This window comes from Engystomops pustulosus, chromosome 8 (assembly GCF_040894005.1).
Source record: "Engystomops pustulosus chromosome 8, aEngPut4.maternal, whole genome shotgun sequence".
NCBI classification, from domain to species: Eukaryota; Metazoa; Chordata; class Amphibia; order Anura; family Leptodactylidae; genus Engystomops; species Engystomops pustulosus.
Window position 1 is genome coordinate 49,169,560 of NC_092418.1, and position 20,698 is coordinate 49,190,257.

The 20,698-nt window shown below is 42.0% G+C and overlaps 1 protein-coding gene across 2 annotated transcripts in view; it reads right to left on the reverse strand.

The window, feature by feature from the left end:
* GLS (glutaminase) overlaps window positions 1-20,698 on the reverse strand; it is a 142,273-nt gene that overhangs the window by 62,749 nt on the left and 58,826 nt on the right. For both annotated transcript variants that reach the window (XM_072120882.1, XM_072120883.1), the window contains exons 7-10: window positions 17,519-17,577; window positions 13,265-13,297; window positions 11,681-11,739; window positions 1,123-1,189 (exon numbers count right to left, since the gene is read on the reverse strand). In XM_072120882.1, the coding sequence (XP_071976983.1) occupies window positions 1,123-1,189; window positions 11,681-11,739; window positions 13,265-13,297; window positions 17,519-17,577 (218 nt within the window). The remainder of the gene's footprint in view (window positions 1-1,122; window positions 1,190-11,680; window positions 11,740-13,264; window positions 13,298-17,518; window positions 17,578-20,698) is intronic.

Here is a 20,698-nt window from a genome sequence, read left to right on the forward strand (position 1 = left end):
TATAAATATTCATAAATTCCTTATATGGTAAAAATACAATACAATAGATGTAATAAAATAAAAACTTGGTTTGTGCCTTTTGTAATATACTTATTCATTCACATTCATGATCTTCCCAAAAATATTGAGTCAAATGTAAACAATGAGATGATATTTGTGCCACAGAAACAGTTGTCATTTAGTCCACATAAGTGATTGGATATGAAGAAAAAGCTGAAGATAACATTTAGGATGAAACAGAGCATGGCACTTACTCACTAATGAGTTCAATACCAGCTCCTCGTGAATCAGCATTCTGTGGTTAGAAATGCGGTAATGGTTGATTTCGTATTTGAGTTTTCTGGCAGACTACAGAAATCGCAACAACCCCAATCAGCAAAGGAATCAATAGGAGCATAAGTAGTGGGACATAGAAATAAGAGACAATAATTGGGCTGTGATCTTTTGCCATGCACCAACATTTACTTTATTGAACCCTGTAGAGCTCTTGATAAGTCATTTAAAGGAAATCTACCATTTGTTTTCATGCATTATGAACCAAACATACCTTGACAATGCTGTAACTACACTGATGCTGAGACATTTCTTGCTTAATCCCTGAACTGAGTGGTTTTGCTGAAAAAAATTATAAAATTTATTATAACGAGGCTCTCTTGCTAGTGTGGCTGCCATGGCACTTCTCCTCACCCTAATTATGCACTGCTCCAGCCTTGTCCTGCCTAACACAAGCAGAAAATACTTATCACTGTGCTTTCCCTTACAGGCAGAAGTAATCAATCGCTGCACCATCCCCCAGCTGCTGTGTATGAGTAATCCAGCTCTGGTTGATTAGTCCTGTCTAGACAGTTCAGGAAGCTCTGTGTAATGTGTTTATGTATGGTAGCCAGCAGCACCCAGCTTTCCCAAGGTCCTGAATTTTACAATTGTTATTTTGTTCAAAACCACTCAATTCAGGGATTAAACAAGATATGATTCTGCATCAGTGTAGCTTCAGCATTCTCAAGGTTTGGTTCACAATGCATAAAAACAAAATGGTAGATTTCTTTTAATAGTATGGCTGATCGGTTAACACATTTAATACATGACACAAGTTTAAGATAAAAAAATTAAATAAAAAGACACCTTTTTTTCTTTTAAATAATATCCAATAGCAAAATTCCTGTCTCCACTTTCTCGCTCAGATTGGAACCTAGAAATAAATAGAAGTGTACATTAAATTAAAATAGACAAACTTTAGAAAAATAGAGCTTGGGAATGCACCACCACTATGGACACACAAATGGGTGCTCTAGTTTGTTGGGGTATCACCAACCAAAAGAAGACATATAGATAAAAAAAATACCAGCATCACAATAGATGGGTTAAGCAATATTTATAAAATATACCTATAGAAATACACACTTTTATTAGCATAAAATAAATTGACATAAAATAACACAATAACTTGCAGGGCCCTATGTAAAAAGTTCTCATCAGCAATAGGTAATGGATGACTTGGATTGAGCCTAGGGTTTTTCTCATACTCCTTTTCCCTCTCTCCTTGTGTGCTCCTTCCCGCCCCCCTACTTCCCCTATCCCTCTGTATCCCTGCATGTGCTCTCCTTCATCTTCCCGTGATGTGCATGTTTAATGTGGTTAATGTTGTTAATACTTGTTTAGTAGTGGTTTAGATTCTTCTCATAATTTCGACATGCATTCCACAAAGGAATTAGCCTTCATATTGGAACTGCTATTGTTTTGTTCATAAAGTGAATGGTCATACATATCCAGCTGTACTACTAGATGCGTTACATCTGTGCTTGACTGCTTTACAGTGTGTATACTGCTTTATTATATATTGATTAATTGACAATGCCTTGAATATTGTTATACGCTGATTTCAATAAAGTTTATTGAACAGAAAAAGTTCTCATCAATATGCTTTCATAAGCAATTGAGAAATAAATATATAAAAATGATATATATGCTTACAAGTACACCTTGAAATGTGAAGCTTTAAAAACTATAATATTCCTTCAGATTAGCATAAGCAGAGGCAGGCAGTGGCATACCTTGAAGGTGATGGACTCTACTGCAAAGTGTGCCCCAGGTCCCCCCCCCCCCCCCACTATAACGTATGGTTTATAGTCTTCTCATATGTAAAAATTACACTTTATGGGCACCTCTAGGCCTATTTAGCCTGGTTGTTACCGCACCCTCTGCAGATGCCCTTAAGTTATGGCCCAGGGGCAGGCATGTAACTTTGTAATGTCCTATTAGCAGATTTTCAATACTGCAAGCTAGCTATTAGCTGTGAAGGAAACTGGAACAAAACTGCATACATGTAAATACCCGATTGGTTGAGAGATCGCGGCAACAGGAGGGGAGTATCCGAGAGAGACCGGGACCTCCTCCATTATCCGATTGGTCGGGCTTTGAAGAGGGGAGTGTCCGGAAGAGATCGGGAACCTCCCCCATTACCCGATTGGTTGAATCATGACGCCCACACATCACACGTCATCAGTGACGTTTTGAGCCATCACGCCCATACATGACACGTCACTGGTGACGTTCGGTCATCCGAATGGCCAGACGAGGGGGGCTCGTGAGCGATGACGGGCTCAGTACTTTGTATTTAAGCGGAGCAACACAGGCGCGCGCCACGGCCACGAATATGCCGGGCGTGCACACCGCACGCAGTGTTACTATTCATACCCTAATTTATCTTGCCAAACTTTAAGACCCCTAATGATAATGGCACAAAGAAACGCGTCGGGTCCTAGGGTTATCTAGCAGTGAGGAAGTGTTAGCCACTTTTGGCTACAGTCAGTCTAGGCAGATTATATGTAGCTCAGTCAGCCTACTAGCTGCCAAACTAACGAGTATTATCAGCCTACAGATTAGAAAATTGGTCGCTAATATACTGGTAGCCAGAAGTGACAGTCAGTATACTAAGATCGCCAACCCATTGGTAACTAGAAGTGACAGTCAGTATACCAAGATCCAATCTTCACAGAAATTGTCAGTTATATTGGATTAGGCAGGATACAAACCTGCAGCTATCTGACAACTACTATTTTTTCTACCAAAAGATTATTAATGGTAGTTATTACACTTCCTCACTATTAATAACAGGGTTGTGAGCCAATCCATAATCACATCCCAGTTATTGTTACGTTTCCCATCCCCTGCTGACAACTATTCATGAAGTACAGCACACACACATATGCATGCATTTGGGTCAGCAGTGGAACAGAGGAACAAATTAATGTGCACTTTCTGTTCTGCCTATTCTTTTAAAATTTGAAGAAATAAAAGTTACGTTTTATTTTTTTGTTATTATACCTCCAAATTACAGTGAATCTACATATAAATAGAGTTGCATTGTGTTCTCTACCTGGGTTGTTATGCAGGAAAAAAAATTGTCAAGAGGATATTTAAAGGAGTTGCCCAAAACTTGAATAAAAAAAGGTCTGTTATTTTACTGGCTAAGGCTGGTATTAATCTACACCATCATTTAAATGTATGAGGGTAGACTGCAAATCTAGAAGCAAACTATACAAAATTTTGGTGCAGGTTCTGAAAAACTGTTTTTTTATTATTTAGCAACTTGCTTAACTAGAGTAAATACACCAGGTGTTTTATTTTATCCTTTCCGCGTGCAGAAAGGGAAATTACAGTGATGCCCGCTCTCCCCTTTACTTCCCATTTACTTTCCGCTCATCCATATATCTAGCACTTTTCACGGATGAGCTCACCCTTTTCATGGTACAGTCATGGCCATAAGTTGAGACTGACACACATATAATATTTTCACATGATCTGTTGCCCTCTGGTTCTTATGTGTGTTTGTCAGATGTTTTTATCAAAACAAAAGCTTTTATTGAGAGTTAAATGGGTTAATGCAGCAAGTCAATATTTGCAGTGTTGACCCTTCTTCTTCAGGACCTCTGCAATTATCCCTGGCAGCTCTCAATGAACTTCTGGACCAAATCCTGACTGATAGCAGTCCATTCTTGCACAATCAATGCTTACATTTTGTCGCAATTTGTTGGTTTTTGGTTTTGATGATTGACCACAAGTTCTCAATGGGATTAAGATCTGGGGAGTTTCCAGGCCATGGACAAAAAATCTCTATGTCTTTGTTCCCTGAGCCATTTAGTTATCACCTTTGCTTTATGGCAAGGTGCTCCATCATGCTGGAAAAGGCATTGTTGATCACCTAAGTGCTCTTGGACGGTTGAGAGAAGTTGCTCTAGGAGGACATTCTGGTACCATTCTTTATTCATGGATGTGTTTTTAGGCAAGACTGTGAGAGAGCCGATTCCCTTGGCTGAAAAGCAACCCCACACATGAATGGTTGCAGGATGCTTTACAGTTGGCATAAGACTAGTGGTATCGCTCACCTTGTCTTCTCCCAACAAACTGTTTTCCAGATGTTCCAAACAATGAGGGGATTCATCAGAGAAAATGACTTTACAGACCTCAGCAGTCCACTCCCTGTACCTTTTGCAGAATATCAGTTTGTCCCTGATGTTTTTTCTGGAGAGAAGTGGCTTATTTGCTGCCCTTCTTGACACCAGGCCTTGCTCCAAGAGTCTCCGCCTCACAGTGCGTGCAGATGCACTCACACCTGCCTGCTGCCATTCCTGAGCAAGCTCTGCACCGCTGGTAGCCCGATCCCGAAGCTGAAACACTTAAGAGATTGGCCTGGCGCTTGCTGGTCCTTCTTGGGTGCCCTGGAGCCTTTTTGTCAACAATGGAATTTCTCTACTTGAATTCCTCGATGATGCGATAGATTTTTGAGGCACAATCTTTCTAGCTGCGATATTCTTCCCTGTTAGGCCAATTTTGTGCTGTGCAATGATGACTGCACGTGTTTCTTTAGAGATCACCATGGTTAACAGAAGAGAAACAATGATGCCAAACACCAGCCTCCTTTTAAAGTGTCCAGTGGTGTGATTCTTACTTAATCATGACAGATTGATCTCCAGCCCTGTCCTCATCAACACCCACACCTGTTACTGGAGCAATCACTAAAACAATGTTAGCTGCTCCTTTTAAGGCAGGGCTGAAATGAAGTTGAAATGTGTTTTGGGGGAAAAGTTCATTTTCTAGGCAAATATTGAATTTGCAATTAATAGCTGTTAAGCTGATCACTCTTTATAACATTCTGGAGTATATGCAAATTGCCATTATAAAACCTGATGCAGTAGACTTTGTAAAAATTAACATTTGTATCATTCTCTAAACTTTTGGCCATGACTGTACTGTGACTGCTAGGTTTAGCAACAAGAATGATTAAAGAGGTAACTCATGTATCTTGTCACCCCACATAAAGTGCATAATACAAGTGTTTTCTGCTCTCTTTGCGGCAGAAGTATGCTATGAGCATTTTCTTCAAACATCAAGCTGAATTGAAGGGGTTTATCATTTCTGCACAGAGCTGTGTAAAAAAAAAATCTCCTTCCACAGCTGAATCATCAAGTGGAATATTCCGTCCTTATTTATCTGTTGCACAAACATAACACAAACATGAAGAGGCCCTTTCAGAAACAGTGCTCACTAGAGGAGAAGAAAGAAGCAATACTTTTTTGCAGAGATCATCTTTTCCATAGCGTCCCCCATGACGGCACCTGGAGGTTGCACCTTGACCTTTGGTAGGGACAGGATGTTGCGAAGTTATAAGGCCCCTCCTCTGCCGCTGTTCCCCAGTGTATTCCTGTCCCTACCAAGGGTCAGGGTTGCGAGACCTCGTCTCTCCCCTTGGGGGGGGGGGGGGGGGGGAGATGGAATTGGAACCCCCCAGGACTGGTCGCGAGCGGGGGTCTTACCTCCCTTCCTGGCCTGATGTCCTGCAGGATGCAGTCCTGACCCCCCTCCTCCTGCAGCCCAGAGCCAAAGCCGAGGGGGGTACGGGTCTCCGGACCCTGGATGAGGTGCCTCCCGGCCTCCGGGGGCTACCTCCCACAGCTATTTTCCCCCCAGAACGCCGGCGCGTGCTGCGCGACGGCCGTGTATCGCCGGCCGGTTCGCGCATGCGCAGTACGCTTGACTTCCGGGTTCGGGCCACGTGATTGCTAGAGAAGCCATCTGATTGGCTTAGGGGGTGGCGGGAAGCTTAAAAGTGCTTCCTGCTTAGTGTCAGCCTCTATACCACCAACGAGTTCACTACTGAAGCTGTGGAAATATCCTTTACTATGGCGGACGACCTTGGTTCTTCCCCCATTGTCCCGGGTACCGTGAGTACAACCAAAAAACTTTTCTTAAAGGGGTAAAATATTGTTGTGCACTATTTTGTGGAGTTTAATATAGTCTGTCTCCTTGTCCTAGGACGACCCTTCAAGACCTAAGGACAAGGAGAGGAAAGACAAGGACCCCAAAAAGGGAAAATGTGTTACTAAATCAAAAAGATGCCTTTCTTGTAACATAAGATTATCAGATTTTTATCCAAAATCGTTATGCTCTGAATGTCTAGCCAGGGCTTTACAACAAGAAAAGGAGTCAATGTTAAATGAGCTTAAAGCGGCCATGCGGGAGGAATTCCAATCCTCCCTTATGATGTTTACTAATTTAAACCGACCAGTACCGGGACTAGGTCCTGAGCCAAATCCTGAACCTGAACCAGACCAGGATCCGGATTTATATCCAGAGCCAGCTTCTAAAAGACTTAGATCTCTAGATACTGATTCTGACTATGATAAACACTCGGCGGCTCCTACCTATTCTTGGAAGGACTCGCTTGAGGACGTCTCCTTGGTATCCGAGGACAAAGGAACCTCAAAATACCTCTTTTCTAATGATGAATTGGATAACCTCCTTAAAGCCGTACGCAATACGCTTAATGTGGAAGAGGTGGTGGAGCCTAAATCCATTCAAGATGAACTTTTTGGAGGGTTAAAATCCAAAAGGAAAAGGGTTTTTCCCATAAATCAAACCCTAAAGGATATCATCCAAGAAGAATGGAAGAATCCTGAGGGGCGGGCAAACATCACTAAAGAATTCAGAAACAGGTTACTCTTTGACCCCAAAGAGACAGAAACCTGGGACAGCCCCCCCAAGGTAGACATCCAAGTGTCTAAGGTGGTGAAAAAAACGGACCTGCCTTTTGAGGACTCTTCCCAATTAAGAGACCCCATGGACAGGAAGGCTGATAGTCTACTCCGTAGAGTCTGGGAATCTTCTATGCTTAGCCTCAAGTCTAACATAGCCGCTACTTCGGTAGCAAGAACTCTGTTTTTTTGGTTGGGAGAATTAGAAGACCACCTTAAAACAGATGCGGACAGGAATCTCCTTCTACAGACGATACCGCTGCTGCGTTCAGCGACAGGATTTCTTGCTGATGCTTCAGCAGAAAACATCAGACTGTCAGCAAAAGAAGGGGCGCTATCTAATTCAGTCCGCAGAGCTATTTGGCTTAGACAGTGGGGAGGGGATGTAAAGTCCAAGACGAAGCTCTGCAACATCCCATTCACAGGAGACTTCATGTTCGGCGCTGAACTAGATACTCTTCTGGAAAAAGCCTCTGATAAAAAGAAAGGGTTCCCGGAAATTAAAAAACCTCAGAAAAACTTTTCCTTTCGGAATCCCAAGGATCCTAAAGACTCCAGAGGCAGAGGAAAACAGGGCCGCTGGCCCTTCAACAAAGGTGGAAGAGGTCGAGGATATCTATTCTCCAACCTTCCACATCAATCAAAAAAACAGTGACTACCAGGTAGGGGGGCGTCTTCTTTTCTTCCTCCACAGATGGAAGACGATCACATCAAACAAGTGGATCCTGAGTATCATCAAATCAGGTTACCAGATAGAATTCAGCTCCCCTCCACAACAAAAATTTCTTGTCTCCAACCTAACATCTCGGAGAATGACAACACAGTTATGGAAGACTCTTCAAGAACTATTAACAATGAAGGTAATTGTTACAGTTCCCAAAGAAGAAGAAAAGAAGGGCTTCTACTCCCCCTTATTTCTTGTGAAAAAGCCAAATGGGACCCTTCGACTTGTCATAAATCTCAGACGGCTAAACAAGAACATAAGATACAAATATTTCAAGATGGAATCGGTGAAGACAGCCACCCCACTAATTCCTCCAGGCGCACAAATGTGCACCATCGACCTAAAGGACGCCTACTATCATGTCCCCATACACAAAAATCATCAGAAATTCCTAAGATTCGCGGTAGAATCGCCACAAGGGAAGGTCTGCCACTTTCAGTTCAGAGCCTTGCCTTTCGGAATTTCATCAGCCCCAAGAATCTTCACAAAGATCATGGCAGAAGTGACGGCATTCTTGAGGAAAGAAGGTATCTCCATTATTCCATATCTGGACGACCTCCTCATAGTGGCAGACTCGACCCTGACTCTTCTCAACCACAGAGATCGGACAATCCGAACCCTGGAAAATCTGGGCTGGATTATAAATCTCCAAAAGTCTCATCTAGACCCCCAGAGGGAGACAAGATTCTTAGGGGTGACGTTAGATTCCAGGCGCCAAGCTTCTTTTCTCCCACAGGACAAGAGAGAATCCCTTACCTCTTTCATAGACAAATTCCAAAGGAAAAAGTCATGCAGTGTCCGCTCAGCCATGAGACTGCTAGGTCACTTAACAGCTTGCCTAAACTGTGTATCATGGAGCCAGTTCCATGTAAGAACACTACAGGCGTGGACATTAAAAATCTGGGACAAGAACTTGGAACATTTAGACTTCAAGAAGGTCATTCCTCTGGAAGTCAAAAATTCTCTAAACTGGTGGAAACACCAGCAACATCTAGAAAAGGGAATACCATGGAACCCGACTCCAGTCCTGGTCATCCAAACAGACGCCAGTTCCTCAGGATGGGGAGCCGTTCTACCAGACCGTTACCTTCAGGGGTCATGGTCCCCTTGGATGAGAAGACAATCTTCAAATCTAAGGGAATTATCGGCAGTGTGGGAAACACTAAAAAGGCTACCCAAGACCCAGGTAAAAAATATCAGGATCCTGTCAGACAACGTGACTACAGTGGCCTATCTTCGCCGTCAGGGGGGCACAAGATCCTCGGACCTGATGGAGGTCACCAAGAAGATTTTTTCCTGGGCAGAGAATCACCTAAATTCCTTAACAGCGGTGTTCCTAAAAGGGTCAGAAAATCAGTCGGCGGACTTCTTGAGCAGAGAAAAGATGGACCCACAAGAGTGGTCCCTGAACAGGGAAGTCTTCCTTTCCCTAACCCAGAAATGGGGTTCTCCATCAATAGATCTGTTCGCTTCAAAAAAGAATACTCAAATAGAGGTATTTTTTTCCATCTCACCCAAGGACAACCCTCTAGGACTGGATGCCTTAAGCCAGTCATGGAAGACAGATCTAGCATATGCTTTCCCTCCATTTCCCCTAATCTCCAGAATCTTACAAAAAATTCAATCAAGTCAGACGACAGTGATCCTAGTAGCACCATTCTGGCCGAAAAAACCATGGTTTCCACTTCTCTTAAAATTAGCAATCTCAGGACCCATCTTCCTTCCCTGCAGAAGGGATCTGCTACACCAGGGCCCTCTTCTTTACCCAGACCCGAAGTTTCTGAACCTAGCGGCCTGGCTCCTGAAAGGGAATTGCTCCTAGCTAAAGGAATCTCTCACCAGGTCATACAGACCCTAATAGCAAGCAGAAAACCAATCACCAACAAAATATACTTCAAAATCTGGAAAAAGTATATATCTTGGTGCGGGGACCTTTCCCCGATTCCAGGCAAACCAAATATCGCTAAAATTCTTGATTTTTTACAGGATGGTTTTTCTAAAGGGTTAAGACCTAACACCCTTAAGGTCCAAATATCGGCCCTAAGCGCCTGTTTTGACTTCCCCTTAGCAGAGCACAAGTGGGTGAAGATGTTCATGAAAGCAGTCTTAAGACTGCGACCTACAATCAGATCCGATATTCCTAAGTGGAACTTATCACTAGTCCTAAACTCCCTTATGAAGCCTCCGTTCGAACCACTCTCGGAATGCAGCCTGAAAGACCTATCTCTCAAAACTTCCTTCCTTGTGGCCATAACATCCGCCAGGAGAATTGGAGAACTTCAGGCCCTATCCTCCAAAGAACCCTTCCTGATCATCTCGGAAGACAAAATAGTACTGAAATTAGATACGTCTTTTCTTCCAAAGGTAGTCTCAGACTTCCATAGAAGTCAGGAAATCGTTTTACCATCCTTCTGTAACAACCCAAGGAATGAGAAGGAAGCACTCTGGCATACTCTTGATGTCAGAAGAGCTGTCATAATTTATCTAGACAGAACCAAGTCTTTCAGAAAGTGCAGAAACCTATTTATTCAGTTTGGGGGAAAAAATAAAGGAGAGAAATCATCAAGTTCCACCATTGCTAGGTGGATAAAACAGACTATCTCTAAATCCTACCAGCTGCAAGATGTGAGTCTTTCAGAAAGCATAACAGCCCATTCTACTAGAGCTATGTCTACTTCCTGGGCAGAGAAACGGGGAGCATCTATCTCCCAGATCTGCAAGGCAGCTACGTGGTCAAGTACATCGACATTCCCAAAACACTACCGCCTGGATCTACCCTCTAGCCATGACTTGAGCTTTGGACGGAAAGTTCTCCAGGCTGTGGTCCCTCCCTAGTCTATTTATCTGGTAAGTCTCCAGGTGCCGTCATGGGGGACGCTATGGAAAAATTGAATTAGTCTCACCGGTAATTCTGTTTCCATAAGTCCACCATGACGGCTATATATACCCTGCCCTGTGTTATTAATGATGTCTGGCTAATATCTTCTAGCGCTCTACCAGAACCTCCGGTGGTTATTTGGAAGACACTGGGGAACAGCGGCAGAGGAGGGGCCTTATAACTTCGCAACATCCTGTCCCTACCAAAGGTCAAGGTGCAACCTCCAGGTGCCGTCATGGTGGACTTATGGAAACAGAATTACCGGTGAGACTAATTCAATTTTTTTTTCTCCAGTGCAGATTCAAACACACAAGACATAAAATGGTTGTAAGATGCACAATGGTGATTCTCAAACATATTTCAATATTTCAGGCAAAATTTGTTGAAAAAGGTTAATTGTGTTCTCTCATTAAAAACCAAGCGACTTTATTGATGAACTGTGAAATGGTTGACAGAGGAACCTCTGATCTTTTGAAACATATGCAAAAAATTTGCTGTACATTTCTGAATATTTACGATGAAAAGCAGCAATCAAAACATATTAAAGTATTAAATAGGGGAATTTTTTTATTTTATATTGTGTATATTTTCTGTCATCTGCTAATGTTACATTAGGGATCCACTGATCATTAAAGGGGTTCTCCAGTGACAAAGATTGACCTCACTAATACCTGATCTCCCTCACAATTATCACTTGACTAATTCAGTATCATTAAATCTTATGTCCCCTTTTCACAAAATCAAAGTAATTCCTGTGCACTGCCAGCTCCTGCTACCCTTACAGTTTCCATAGAAACGACCTGTATACTTGCTCTGCTCTCCTGTCAGGCATGTGCAGTCAGCTCCCTGTTCCCTGCTGTGGAAGAGGGGCTGCACGTTCCTCTGTATGAAGAAGCTATGCTGACCAAGGGGATTGTGGGAAATGTAATATTTTGGCAGAGTAGGGGCAACCAAATAAAAAAGGACACTTAGTGGCTGGAGAACCCCTTTAATTTACCTGGTGACACTGGCAACCTTTTGGGTATTAAATCTGTGCTGTATACTTACGTGGCATTACTAAATCCAACATATTCATTACCAGCCATTTGATTTAGGAACTGCATTACCTAAAAAAAAGTAAGGAATAATAATATATATATACATTTTCCATTGCATCTAAAAAAATAAAAAAAAAAAACATACATGAGACAACTGTCCCTAGTTTGTGATACAATATTAGTGATATTAACTTAATTTTATGGTGCTATACATTTAAAACCAATTGTCACTAATACATTGCTAAACTGGCGAGGAGAACGGTCCCAACAATCTATAAGTTGTAAATATGTATTGAAAAGCAAAATTTTACTCTACAGGTGTCCTTATCCCTTCCTGTCAAAGCCTTACGTTCACCTTACTAACTAATTTGTGATCTCAGGTGTAATTGGGAGGATCAAAAACTCCCTCCAGAAGTCACATAAGAAAAACTTGGTAAACACACATATGTTTTGTTGTTATTTACCACAATTAATAATTTTACACTACATTGCACAATCTTGGCACATTGTCAACCCACAGCACTAGAGGGATCAGAAAGTGTCTGCTTAGAAAGTCCCCACCCACATTCTAGAATTTTACACTGACCATGACTAAATTATAGGAGCTTAAACAGCAATAAAACTGAGTAAAATTGTAAAGTAAGGGGTTAATGATCTTTATTGTGTAGGGGATTCAAATTTGAGAACCTTCTTTCATGGGCAAACCCTTTAAGGCAGGCTCATGTAGAGCCAAAACGTTGCTCATTTGGGAATAAAAAAAAACGACTCTTTTCTATTGAATATTGCCTGTTAAAGTACTAATCATATTTTGGAGGACATAAAGCCCAGCCTTGTTAAACGTGCACCCACCCTGGATTCTATTTGTCCTGCTTGGATGATGCCGATGTTCATTTAAGATCTGAAGTAGCACTATACAGGCAGTCCCAGAGTTACGTACAGGATAGGTTCTGTAGGTTTGTTCTTAAGTTGAATTTGTATGCAAGTCAGAACTGTATATTTTACAATTGTATCCCCAGTCAAAATGTTTTGGTTCTTTGTGACAATTGAATTTTAAAAATGTTGGATTGTCATAAGAACCAGGATTAACAATAAATCTTGATTGCAGACACCCGTGTTAAGTGTTATAGCCTTTTATAGTAGCCTAAGGCTAAAGTGCAGTAAATTACCAAACTCCAGAGGCCCGTTTGTAACTAGGGGTCGTCTGTAAGTCAGGTGTTCTTCAGTAGGGGACGGCCTGTATGTTCAAACCATAAAAGTGAATGCAGGAGTGGACAAAATGCACAATAGCACACCAATGCAATAAGGAACTCTGGAATTCCATGTTCTCCAGATTACTTGGTGGTTCAATAGACAAGAGTCCTATTGGATATACATTTATTAAAGTAATACAATACAAAAAAAAATAATTCAACCAAGTAAACAAATTTGCACATTTTCCATTTATAAATACAAGAAAATATATGAAATCTTTAGGAAATTATATAAAATGCATGCATTTTATTTCTATAGCCGTGACTAGAATGAATTGGTTGGGAACCAAGAACAGAAATAAAGGAGAAACAAACAAATTGTTAGAAAATATGTCAGTACTTACATAGTCAAATTTTTCAGCGTTGCTTGCACCTTGCTGCAGAAAAATAAAACATTTTTAATATTATGATATTGATTGTGAAACATAAATAGCAAGATGTCTGCCAAGATGTTCGATTTACTAAGCCTTGTTTTACAGTTTTCTGAGGCAATTAAACCCAGCAGAGATCTGCAGAGGCTTCCCTTTTATTTTAAGCCCATTTGGAAAACCTGAATTTAAAATCCAGTCTAATCACCAGCTTTTAGGTTTATTCACAGTTTTAAGAATATACATCACAAAAGTGTCAGCATACAGCCGATATAAACACCTCAAAAAATAAAGGGAACATCCTAGATCTGAATGAATGAAACATTCTCATTGCATACATTGCTCTTTACACCGAAAGTGCCAACAACAAAATAACAAAAAAAAATTATCAATGGAAATCAAATTTTTTAACCAATGGAGGCCTGGAATTGGAGTCACCCACAAAATTAAAGTGGAAAAAAAACTACAGTCTGATCCAACTTTGATGAAATGTCCATAAAACAAGTCAAAATGAGGCTCAGTATTGTGTGTGGCCTCCACGTGCCTGTGACCTTCCTACAAAACCTTGGCATGCTCCAAAAGAGGTTGCAGATGATTTCCTCCCAGACCTCCTGGACAGTTTGTGGTGACGTGACGTTGGTGGATGGAGGGAGATGTCCCAAATGCCCTCAATCTGATTCAGGTCTGAAGAATGAGTGGGCAAGTCCATAGCATCTTGCAGGAACTGCTGAGACACTCCAGCCACATGAGGTCTAACATTGTCCTGCATTAGGAGGAACACAGGGCCAACCGTACTAGCAAGGGGTTTGAGGATCTCATCTCGGTACCTAATGGCAATCAGGCTACTTCTGGCAAGCACATGGAGGGCTCTGAGGGCCTCCAAAGAAATGCCATCTCACATAAGTACAGCAGATTGGAGATGCTGTGGAGAGAAGACTATGAAGAGCACAGTGGCAGTTTTGCAAACCGAGGTGTTCTCTGGCAACTGTCAAGTATTCTGCACGGTGTTGGGTTGTAAACATAACCACCATTTGTGGATGTCGGGCTCTCATACCATCCTCTTGTACAGCTGGAGGTCATTTTGCAGGGCTCTGTCAGTGCTCCTCATGTTCCTTGTTGCACAAAGGTGGAGAGAGCAGTCCTGCTGCTGGGTTGTTGACCTCCTTCGGCCCCCTCCACATCTTCTGGTGTACTGGCCTGTCTCCTGCTTCTGGGCACTACGCTGACAGACAAAGCAAACCTTCTGGCCACAGCTTGCATTGATGTACCATCCTGGATGATCTGCACTATCTGAGCCACTATCTGAGGACAGAAAGCATAGGTACGGAGAAGTGGTCTGTAGTCCCCCAACTCCAGAACCACTCCTTGCCAATTTCCAATAATTTCCACCTGTTGACTATTCCATTTGCACAACAGCATGTGAAATTGACAATCAGTGTTGCTTCCGAAGTGGACAGTTTGATTTCAAATACATAAATAAAGGAGGAATTAAAAGTTAAAATGTTTTAAAATTGGAGATTCACATTGACTTACATTTAAAACCTGTTGAACAGACAACACACAGGCTAAACTACAGTCTGATATCACCTGTGGAACAAAAGCTTGCAGATATGATAAATGCTAACCAAGCTGCACTCAGAGAAAGAAATCCTAAACCAACATTTGAAGATATCTTGCGCAAGATGAATGGGGATGTTAACCCCTTAACGCTGAAGCCACTTTTCACCTTCCTGACACGGCCCATTTTTTCAAATCTGCCCTGTGTCACTATAAATGGTTATAACTTCGAAACGCTTTAACATATCCAAGTGATTTTAAAATTGTTTTCTCGTGACACTTTGTACTTCATGTTAGTTGAAAAATTTTGGTGTTATGTTTTGCATTTATTTATGAGAAAATCAGATATTTGGTGAAAATTTGGAAAAATTCTTGATTTTCGAACTTCAAAATGTTCTACTTTTTCCACACATAAGTCATAACCGCAAAAAAATGTAATAACTAACATTCGCTAAATGTCTAATTTATGTGGACATGGTTTTTTAGGCATCCTCTTATTTCTGTAGGATGTTATGGGCCTTTGAACGTTAGGTGCGATTTTTCACATTTTCATAAAAAACGCAAAATCCTGCTATTGAGGGACCTGCTCAGGTTTCAAATCACTTTGAGAGACCTAAATAAAAGTAAAACCCCATAAATTACCCCATTATAGAAACTACACCCCTCAACGTAAGTGAAACAACTTTTATGAAGTTTGTTAACCCTTTAATTGTTTTACAGGGGTTAAAACAAAATCGGATGCAATTTTGAAAGTAAACTTTTTTTGGCTAAATGAATGTGTTTTTCAAAAAAATGTACAAATTCTCAGTGGATAAAATACCAAAACGCTCCACAAAATTTGATGCCCAATCCCTCCCGTGTATAACAATACCCCATATGTGGTGGTAACCTGCTGTATGGGCACACGTCTGATTCTTCTCAAATGCCCTTAGCACGCCGCGGTGTTAGAGGCGGGTGTAGGCTATAATATATAGTCGACACCCGCAGCTTCTGGTGCGGGCTCCGTTCTGGAGCCGGCGCCAGAAGCATGACGTACTATTACTGCATTTTGCGGGAACGCACCTCCCGCCATGCAGTAATAGTACGTCAAATGTCGGGAAGGGGTTAAGCATTTTCAAGCCATAAGAGAGACTGTTTAGATACAGAAGACCAATGTATGGGGTATCATCAGCATCTGGTTCTACATGGATATGACGGCACCCACAATTTTACAGTACAATCTTACTGTACAAATTTAAAATGAACAAGATGATTTATGGAGCATGTACTGTCCGGCAAAGGAATTGGTCTAGAGGACAGTAAAATCAAAGCAGTTGCTGATGCCAGTAATCCAGAAACTGCAGCAGATGTATGCAGTGTTCTTGGTTTAGTAAATTACTGTGAAACGTTCATTCCAGATATGGCAACCATCAGGGAACCCCTGAGATGTTGAACTTGCAGAGCAGCTGTATGGAAGTGGGGTCAGCTGAACAAGGGGCATTCATTGGACATAAGAGATGGTTTACCTGGGACACAACTCTAGCATACTTCAATCCTGCTGCACCTACTCAAGATATTGTTGATGCCAGGCGAGTCAAACCATCGACTCAAGCCGTTCCTCCCCGCATTGACCATGTGAAGTTAACAAATTGTCAGCAGTAGATGCAGAAATGGGAAGAGGCATGAATTCGTTGTGATCCAGCCTGGTTAAATATGAGTTGAGTATCGCAGGACAATTAATTCTGCATGGCAATTGTATCATGGTGCCTATAAAATTGTGAAAACAACAATTATGCCATAAAGGACATTAAAAGTATCCTACATAACAAAATGTAGCTACAAGAGAAGGTCTGGTGGCCAGGAACTGACAAGGATATGGAACGTATGGTTGCCTCTTGTTGAGCCTGTCAGCTGGTAGGTAGAGAACCAAATCAGGTACCAGTTATGCATACTACGTTAATCAATAGGAAAAACTGGCTTTCGATTTGTGTGATATCCCCTTTAGACACCATTTTCTAGTAGTTGTGGATTATTTTTCAAGATGGCAAGTGGTAGCAGTTCTGACTAAAGCAACTTCATCAACAGTAATTGATGGGTTGGAATGCATTTTTGCCATTGCCATCACTATGATGATTTTGAGTAATAATGGTTTCCAGTTTACCAAGAATTTCAGAGATTTTTCCATGGCATTTGACTTTAGATAATCCTGGATCACCCCAGTTCGGGCCGGATTATGCAGCTAGCGCACCATGCATTTCGGTGCGAGTTTGAAACATCAAAATCGCTTATGGGCAAACGACCTTGCTAATAGATCAAGCTGATGGGACTGTGGTAATCTTCTTATATTTGTTATAGAATCAATGCTAGCGTCAATCCACCTGGTCAATTTATATAAATTAAATTAGTGCAGAAATTATTGAGCCTGAGGGGCTACCCTAGCCCCTCTGTGATCTGGCTTTACAGACTACACTGCCCCCTCAGCACCATCAGCACTTGTGCAGTGAGCAAGTAGAAGGAGGGGGGAGGGAGTGCTGATGAAACGGGGGAATGTGTGCCAGTGCAACAGTCTGTAAAGATCTCTGCATTATTTTGCATTCATCAAGTTTACACAACTATTCACAGTGAGTGCTGCACGGTTTGCACAAATGTGCAACTCTATCAAAAGTGCTTATAAAAACAGGAACTATGACATACCTTGATTAAAGAAGTGATAACAATTGCACCAGCATTCACCATTGGGTTGTGAGGTTTTTCTGCAATGCATAAACAGATAGCAGCATCTTAGTTCTATTCATTTACAAAGCATTGAATGTGACAGATTAAAATTCTGTTACAAACCAATTATAGGAATTGTCCAAATGTATTCTTAATTATATTTGACAATTTCTAAGTAAAATAATAAAAACTTCTATAATGCGTAATTAGTTTCGGAATTCTATTACTAATTACGTCTCCACCTTTTTCTTTAAAAAAAAAGACTTTATTAAGAAGCATCTCTGCCACCAGTCAGGGATGACAGGGATGATGCAAGAAGGGAGGAGGTGCACGGTGTACAGTTCCTCCTGGGACACTGCCAGATAGTGACTGTCCCAGGCTGAGGTTTATTGTCCAACAGCAGAATAGAAATTTGACTCCGATGACAAGACTTGTAGCAATATAAGAAAAGAAGAAAATATCCTAATGGAAATCTTTATGGAGGAGCAACCGTTCAAGAAACGTGGTACATACTTGAGTATAAGTCAACCCGAAGCCCCTAATTTTACCACAAAAAACTGGGAAAACCTATTGACTTGAATATAGCCCCCTGTAGTATATAGCCAGCCCCTGCCCCAGTAGATAGCCAGCCAGCCCCTTCCCCAGTAGATAGCCAACCCCCTACCTGTTATGCAGACGGCCCCCTGCCCCATTATGCAGGTGGTCCCCCACCTGCACTCACTAACCTTTTACCTCAGTACAAGGGGTACATATGCCTGTTTTATTTCCATTATAAGTCTGGTTGCCCCTCTACACCTCTATTTGGTATAACTGTATCACTTGGTGATAGGCGTAGTGGTCTACGTCCCTTTCCACCACATTGACACTGACTACTCCCGTTTATTATTTCCACTAGCTTTGTAGCCTATTATTAGGTTGCAGGTGGCCCAGAACATTTCAAATCACCAACAGGCCCTGATGGGCACTGTTCAATGCGGATGTAGATATTTCAAATGTTATGCAAAAGTTCTATGCAGACGAAATTAGTCTATTGTTCAGCAGAGGTTAAGAATTCTGTAGCCAATATTCTGCGGAACAGAGAGGAATTAGAAAATCCCCTGACCTTGGAAGAGTTAAAGCAGGCACTAGTAAGATTCCTGAATGAAAAAGCCCCTGGTGTGGATGGCCTTCCCGCTGAGCTGTTCAGGAGGTACCAAGAGGTTCGCTTGCCTACACTTCTTAAGCTTTTTAACACCATAAATGCCACAGGAGACCTGCTTGCATCTATCAAGGAAACTATTGTTGTCTTTCTCCCTAACCCCATCAAGGATTTTCAGCAACCAGAGTCTTACTGCCTCTTATGATGATAACACCTTAAAGCCCCATATGTCTGGGTGGGTTCCAGCGATATTTGCATCTTGCAGATTATGGCAATTTCTTTACACACTTGGAATACTATGGCTAGAAACTGGGTGGGTATAAACCTTAACTTATTGTATGTTCAATTCTTCAGTACAAGCATACCAGTTTTGCTTCCTTCTATTCTACTGTTCTATGTGAAGGAGACCTGAACTCTGTGGTTGGCTGCTGGTGGACCGGTTTTTCAACTTGGTCTTCTAACCTTCGGGGCCCCTCCCTCTTCTTTTAGAGAAGGCTAGTTTGACTTATGGAGACCCAGACACCTAGGTGTTAGGGTGTGCACATGTCCCCCCGCTTTATCTGGAGTAGTGATAAAGCAAGTCTCTTCGAAGTAGATCACCTTCCCAGAGGCCCATCAGGTCATTCCCCTGTCCTGACTACCTTGCAAAAGGACGACTCCACCTCTTGGGGCACCTTGCATAAAATTTACCCTAATTAACCTTGCTTCCCGAACAAGACAGAACCCCCGTTCTGTTAAATAAGTTTAACCTTGGCAATGCTCCTTAGCCTCATCAAAGACATCCATGCCTATTACTGGGATGCCTTTAAAGCTGGTTTGCTTGGAGGTATTACATAGTGGGAGTCAGTAACAGAGGAAAAGTCTTTGAGCATGGATGGCACTGTTTATATGAAAAGAGTAAAAGACCTAACAATATTATTTTGAGCAGGGCAACAAGTCCAGCATTCTACTAGCTCCCCATATACATCAGAATAGAGCTTCTATTTCCATCCTTAAAATCTGAACTCAGTCAGGTCATCTTGTCACTTCTATAGCTGAGATTCTTAAGGAATTTACTTCTTTACTATCAGGACCTATTTAACTTCAGATTATATAAGTCTGCAGCACAGATCGACAACTTCCTAGGACAGTGATGGCGAACCTTTTAGAGACCAAGTGCCCAAACTACAACCAAGTCCCACTTTATCACAAAGTGCCAACACAGAAATTTAATTTGGGATTTATACTCCCTTCTCTGTCACAGTTTTCATTCATACCAACATCCTGAGGACACCAATTAAGCAGAAGCCAGAAGAAATTTGGATGACCATTGTAGCTTCCCTCCAGGGTCCCATAAGCAGGAGCTACATAACGATAATCCAGACATAACAGATAATCCAGATCCACACCTTCCTACTCCTCCAGTAGTTCCAGGTAGTCCTGTCACTTTAAAATAGCTCTGTGCACAGCAAGCCCTTGGCTGTTTGGGACTGTAGGAAGATACCTGGAGTCCCCTCTGGTGATGGCCTGGGTGCCCATAGAAAGGTCTTTGAGTGCCACCTCTGGCACCCGTGCCCACAGGTTCGCCACCACTGTCCTAGGACATCTCTCCTGCCCATAGAAGGCTGGGTATCCGCAAGTGCAGCTGAGAAATCCTTACTGCTCTCTGGTCTTTTCTTGCCGCTCAACTCTGTCTCCTGACACTACTACCAGGTTAAGAACACTGAGAAGCAAGACCCCAGGAGCAGGACTCAAAAGTGGTAAGAACTTACTGTACTGCTCTTAGGTACTCTACTGCTTCTGGCAGTGCCCTGATACCTGCCTATACAACCAGTGCGGGACATAAAGCATCACATGGAGGAGAGAAGAAGCTGCAGTGAGGTGCAGGGAGCAGAAGAAGAGCTAGGAGAGGAAAGTATTTATACATTTTTTTGTCTGCTCTGCGGGTCTCCAGTATTAGTATTTTAATGCTCTGGGGTTCTGCAGTATTGTTAGTCTGCACTGGGGTCGCAAATACTATTATGTGCTCTGGAGTCACCATT